The sequence below is a fragment of the Balaenoptera musculus genome, chromosome 5 (assembly GCF_009873245.2).
Source record: "Balaenoptera musculus isolate JJ_BM4_2016_0621 chromosome 5, mBalMus1.pri.v3, whole genome shotgun sequence".
In the NCBI taxonomy this organism is placed as follows: Eukaryota; Metazoa; Chordata; class Mammalia; order Artiodactyla; family Balaenopteridae; genus Balaenoptera; species Balaenoptera musculus.
The window spans coordinates 50103037-50109419 of record NC_045789.1 but is presented as its reverse complement, the minus strand read 5'-3'; the positions used below and the strand labels follow the sequence as shown (position 1 = coordinate 50109419).

At 37.7% G+C, this 6383-nt stretch overlaps 1 protein-coding gene across 1 annotated transcript; it reads left to right on the top strand.

Annotated features, from left to right (window-relative positions):
• Window positions 1–4937: 4937 nt before the first annotated feature.
• Window positions 4938–5777, top strand: LOC118895291 (pro-platelet basic protein). Its single transcript, XM_036852234.1, has 3 exons — window positions 4938–5058; window positions 5359–5494; window positions 5621–5777. Exons 1-3 carry the CDS (start codon window positions 4938–4940, stop codon window positions 5721–5723), a joined length of 360 nt encoding a protein of 119 aa, XP_036708129.1. The 3' UTR covers window positions 5724–5777.
• The last annotated feature ends 606 nt before the right edge of the window (window positions 5778–6383 follow it).

Genomic DNA, 6383 nt, shown 5'->3' with positions numbered 1-6383 from the left:
AAGTGAATCAGCTATACGTATACACATATCCCCATATCTCCTCCCTCTCGCATCTCCCTCCCACCCTCCCTATCCCACCCTTCTAGGTGGTCACAAAGCACCGAGCTGATCTACCTGTGCTACGAGGCTGCTTCCCACTAGCTATCTATTTTACATTTGGTAGTGTATATATGTCCATGCCACTCTCTCACTTCATCCCAGCTTACCCTTCCCCCTTCCCGTGCCCTCAAGTCCATTCTCTACATCTGCTTCTTTATTCCTGCCCCGCCCCTAGTGTACCCATTGTTTTATTACTAATTTGTAGGCAGTGGCTTATCCCCTTCATATTTAGATGTCAGTTCAAAACATTCTAATTAATGCAGAATTAATATATGTTTTAATTTTAAAGGCTAATGTTCCTCCAGTGTCTCTAGACATTTTCTTTTAAAATAGCTAACAGATAAGTTCTGTTCTGAGTCTTAGAAAACTTGCTAGTTTCCTGAATGACACTGCTATTTATAAGACAATGACTGAAAGGAAAAAGAGATAAAGTAACTTACCACAAAAAAAAAAAAAAAAAAACCGAGTGACAAAGTAAGAGTCATAAAAAGCTGTCAAGTTATTTTTAAACCCAAGAACTTCTGACACTAATTTTCTAGCATTCTCTTAAGTTATAACTTTGCATAAAGTAACTTCTTTTGTTTGAATAACTGATTTTAAAATATTTTTTACCCATTTCTGTATAGTCAGGTTATTCGTGTCGGTATTATGTTTCTCTTCATGGAAATCCAAGAAAATTATGCATGTGACAGGAATAGCAGTTAGCAATAGTAGTAGTAGTAATAGCAAATTAGTATTTATATCCCATTGCTTTGCACAAATATTTGAGATCTCACTTTTAAAAAAGAAGTAGTTAAATGACTAAGCCACACAGCAAAGAGACTTTGTAATGACTGGCGCATAGTAGATATTTAATATATATTGAAATGAAAACTAGCAAAACGTTATTTACCTCAAACGCTGACTAATAGGCTTGTGAAATTTTAGTGACTCAAGAAATGTGTTAATACTTCCTCACAAACCTTGCTGTCGATGTGTCTTTCCTGACAAAATACACTTGTTGATTAAGACAATGAGTTGGTGATCGTGTGCTACATGCCTACCTCTTTCCTGGTATCAACTAAGTCAAGTAGCATCATTAGCTCAGAAGACTTTCCATATCGTTTCCCCAAAAGGATTAGGAACTTTTGACTAATCTTACTAAGCGAACCAGGCAGGAAATGTGGATAGTGTTTGTATGGGGGTCGGGGAGGGGGAAGCGTACAGTGAAACTCACAGATATAGTAAACAGTACGTGTTGCAGAGGGGAGAGGTGGGATGAACAGAAAAAGAACGATATGATGAATAATGCCAAAAAACTTTATATCTTGCTGTGGAAATGGTTTTGAGCTTATGGTTGAATACAAACATATCTGATTTGTGAATTAGCAATAGTTTAATCACAATAATGGGGAAAGGCTATACCGTCATCACTCAGGAAGAACCAGAAGGAAGTTTGCTCTCCTGATTCTGTTTCCTGTTGAAATTCTTTCTATAATTCACTTCACATGGTCACTCTTAGAAGGATACTAATTTTTTTCAGCTTAAGATTTTCCTTAAGCTTACCTGCTAGACTATGAATTTTGGGGTTGGGAGAGGTGAAAAATCAGGTTAATTTAATATGTTCTACTGCTAGACTGTAAGTTATAAGAAGAAAACAAATGGGGTGGAGAAAAACAAGGAATACATTGTAAAACAGGAAATAAGAACTTAAGTAGGCATAGTCAGTAACTGCTCAACAACAGGAAAAATTGGCTTAAAATTTTTTAAAAGTTGGAAATCATTTACTGTAGTCATTCTTTTGATAAAAAGTAATCTTATACATTCAATATTTTAAGAGTTTCTTCTAAAATTTTAAAGGTATAAGTAAATAAGCAAAAAAGAAAACGGGAAGTTTGAATATTGTGTAAGATTTGGACACAGTTGTAAGAGGAAGACAACCTGCGTCTGGGGCCTCATCCTTTTTGCCCAGCCTTCCAAATCACCTTTTTATACCACAGGTACTTTGGGCCATGTGAAGTCTAATTTGAGAATTGTGACTGATTAGAAATGAAAATGAAACTTTCCTTTAGTGATACATATTCATTGATTTATTCACTAACACTGTTTAGCTAAGACCTCCTGTATATTGCGTTACCTTACACATTATAAGATACACGAGGCCTTCAAAGAAACCTTGGACATGCCTCTGTATTCAAAAGTGTACAGGGGGGTTTCTGTGCCCATGAGTCTAGACGTTCAGATCGTCTAACCATTGTTCTACTTGTGCATTTCAGTTAATATTGCTGTGCATTAAAGAATAAGCAAGTCCTAATGTCCAAAACATATTAAAAGTAGAGGTAGTAAAATAATCCCTTTATAAATGCTCTTTTGTTGTTTTTTAGGAAGGGCTGTGTCTTCTGGGAGTGTCTATGTTAATCCACTTCTTAGAGCTAGATGTAGTCCTGTACTTAGTCGTTGAAATACTGGTGGAAGGGTAAGAGGAAGGGTGAAAGGAAGGGCTCTTGGCTAATATCTCCATGTCTAGAAGACAGTTTTAGGTTATAACCATAGGTATATATGTGCATTTTTGTAAAGTACCTATGTTTATTGTGGACAAGGTTCATTCTTTACTTTGCAACATCTAAGCTTTTTAGATGACATGAGGTGTTGATGTAGGATAAAAAGTAGAGCTAGTGAATTAACCAATTTGTAAATATCTTTTTTTATAATTGATTAAAAAAAAAAAAAGCAGCACCTTGGACATGGAATGGTTAAACCATCTCAGAAATATACATCAAGACTCTTTCATTAGGTTGGCAGAAGAGGGACAGAAGGAAGTATAAAGGGAGGGATGTATGTGGGTGTGTTCATATTTATATTTTGATGATAAACATTGATGTGTGTGCATCTCTTGGCTGTGCTATAGGAACATATTGTTAAATAAGTCAATGGAAACGTACCTTCTTGCTAATACTTTAATTGTTTAGATCAGATAATGAATCCTCTTAGAAGCATTATGCTTTGTGTACTCTGTTGTGTTATGTCTCATTTTTAATTGAACATTAAGGGAATGTAGTATTTTAATCATAAGTCTGCCAATATCTGTCTAGAGGCCTGTTGCCATTTTTGTCTTTTATGAAATTTGTATTGCCAAGAAAGGCAGGATTATATTTTTTTCCTTCCAGATTGAGTTGGTGTAGTGTATTCTTGGTTATAAAACTACTCATATAGCTGTGGGACTTTGAAATGGTAAATATTCATGATGTGTGAAAAAGCATGATACATAACTGTAAAATCTGAATTACATAAAAATGGATGCTTAATTGTGTAGATACACAAATGAGACTTAGAAGGACGCATCAAACGGTAAACTGCTTGTGATTATGGAAGACTGTTTTTTGCTTCTTGTGTTTTTCGGTTTCCTATTATGCACATGTTAACTTTTAAGAAATAAACGTGATTTTAAAAACCTTAAAAAAAAGTGTACAGTCCTGTTGAGGAAGCAAGTCTCATAGATGGGGCAGAGATCCAGACAATAGCATATGCAAGCCAGTATGTGATGTGCAGGTCTATCTCTGCATAGCTGCAGGGCTTTGTCATGTGGGGTTTCAGATCAAGACCCTTAATTGGTGTCTGAGACTTGAGGAATAAAGACGTTGCTGCAATTCATATAAAAGTTCAAAAATGGAAACACCTTCAAGGTCACCAATGGGACAGAAGTTGAACAACAAGAGCCCATACTATAGAACGTTACGCAGACATTGAAAAGAATGGGGAAAAGTGACACTGAGGTAACATGCAAGGATGCTGAAGACATATTTTTGAAGGACAAAAGCTATATAATAATCCCATTTATATAAAAAAAATCTATGTCTACCTCTCTATATGTTTATCTCTATGTACTGGGTTGGCCAAAAAGTTACCCAATATTATGTGTGTGGCTCTATGTATATGTATATGTGTATATATAAATGTAGAGAGAACAGAAAACTAGTGCCAAATTGTTACCAGTGGTTACCATCGGAGACCGGGAATGTGTAGTAATGATGAAGAGGAACTTGCATTCTTTATCCCACATACATCTGCAGGTTATGAATCTTTTATAGTGAATTGTATTATACATTTCTCAGCTAGATTAATAATGAAAAATAAAGCTGCTGGGTCTTGTTTTCTAGGGTATACTCAGATGATAGAAAAAAGTAGTTTATTTTATAACAGAAAGGAGGATGAGTTTGCTTCTAGTTTCTGGATAAAATTACAAAAGATAATATATTTGGAAGACAGAAAGAAGCCCATAAACTAATATGCAAAGTGAGACTTTGATGGTAATTGGCTCCTATTTTATCCACATACTCCAAACGAATCCCAATACTTATCAACAACCAAGATAGGAACATCTGCTTTCCTTGGCAACCGGAAAGGGAAGATAACTCTCTTTTCCAAGGGCCACATACTTACGCTTTCAGATACACATAAAGTGTCTATAAGGCCTCTAAATTGCATTATAGGAAAGGCAGGGCATATTACATAATTATACAAAGAAAATATATGTAATATTTCAGTCTGGCTCTTGCCTAAGGAGAGTATTAAACATGTGTAAGGGAGATGGGTATTGAGAAGGGGGGAGTGAGAGTGTGCAGGGATGCTTAAAATGAAATTTAGCAGGAATTTGACTTGCCTGGCATTTATCTGGGTTGGGCACAACTTGACCACTCTTACACATATATTACCACACACCCTCACTTCCCCCATCCCTATCCTTTTTCTCCTTACTGGCCTTGAGGGAGTGTGTATAAAAGACAGCAGGAGACCGTGAAAAGCGACTTAGCTGCAGACTCCCAGGCTCTGGGAACGACTCTGACTCAGTCTTTTCCGCCATGAGACCCAGAGGCAGCACCACCCCCTCCTGTACCAGGGCCATCCCACTTCCTGTCCTGCAGGTGTTGCTGCCGATGTCACTGCTGTTGACCACGCTGGTTCCCTCCACCACTGGAGAACGTAAGAGAAACTTAGGGAAAGCGGAAGGTGGAGTCTCTGTTTCCCTGCACCTGAGGCTGCTTCTGCTGCAGCTGTGTCTGGGGGATGGACTGTCCCGATGCTCCTGGGACCGGAGAAGGGCATTATATGAATAACTCTAAATGGAGGCGCTGCACTCGTGTGCCAGGAATTCTGCTAGGGTACTTTACTAAAGGTTTACCTATCAGACTTGCAATGGCCTTGTGAGAGAGAGGTACCCATCAATAGGGAAGATCCTTGAGACAATCATGACCACTCATAGAATCACACCTTCCACCCTAGCTAAAAGTATGGATAGAATGCTGTACGTTGAACTTCGCTGCTCATGTGTGAAGACCACCTCTGGCATTCATCCCAGTAACATCCAGAGTTTGGAAGTGACCAGGGCAGGACCCCACTGCTCCAACGTCGAAGTAATGTAAGTCTCTGCTTCTGCAGTATTGCCTCACTAGGGAAGCCCTTCACCTCCATCCCTACCGACACTGTTGGATCCCTTCTGATAGTGTGCCAGGATGCTCTCGGATAATTCTGTTCTCTCTTGCAGAGCAATGTTGAAGAATGGGAAGAAAATCTGCCTGGACCCAGAAGCTCCCAGAATCAAGAAAATAGTCCAGAAAATATTGGAAGATGGTGGGTCAGCTGCTTAATCTTTTCGCTTTCCTTCAAACCATTTTATCTCCCAAGAAGGATAAAAGTTTGAGGTCTTGGCTTTCTAGAGTTCTTATTTATCCAGGATACCGAGTAATACTGTATGAAGCTTTGGATATGTTTTCCGTTCTGTCTCAAAAAGTCACATTTTGTTCTGAGATGGCTGATTAATAGATGACAGAGAGAAGATGAAAGTAAGCATGGCCAGAGTGTAAGATAGGCTCAAGGATGTATTGTACAACAGGGGGAATAGAGCCAATATTTTGTAATAACTGTAAATGGAAAGTAACTTTAAAAATTGTATAAAAATTTTAAAATTAATAAAAAAAGAAAGTAAGCAAGGCTAGTTTCAAAATACATGGTTTACTCCCTAACTCTTGGCTAAATGTGGTGCTGTGTTTTGCATTTCCTTCTTTAAAAATTTCTTTCCAAATACAACCGTGTTAACTTATCTTGCTTCACTGTACTGTTAGACCATATGTGCCCATGATGATTCCATAATGGTCAGTGATGTTAGGAACCACACAGGGCCCAGCATGGAACACTTGCTCAATAAATGTTTATTAATATATTTAGGCACTTTAAATAATGTTTTTCATTGTCTTAGTCCTAGGATGTCTTGTTTCAAAACATTCTCTGAAAGATTTTTCTAATGTTTA

What these genes read in the sequence shown, in the direction of transcription:
- LOC118895291 (XM_036852234.1), top strand. Translation starts at nt 4,938, where the DNA reads ATGAGACCCAGAGGCAGCACCACCCCCTCCTGTACCAGGGCCATCCCA. An exon ending in TCCCTCCACCACTGGAGAAC is followed by an intron (nt 5,059 to 5,358) that starts GTAAGAGAAACT and finishes CTTCCACCCTAG; the next exon opens with CTAAAAGTATGGATAGAATG. An exon ending in TGCTCCAACGTCGAAGTAAT is followed by an intron (nt 5,495 to 5,620) that starts GTAAGTCTCTGC and finishes TCTCTCTTGCAG; the next exon opens with AGCAATGTTGAAGAATGGGA.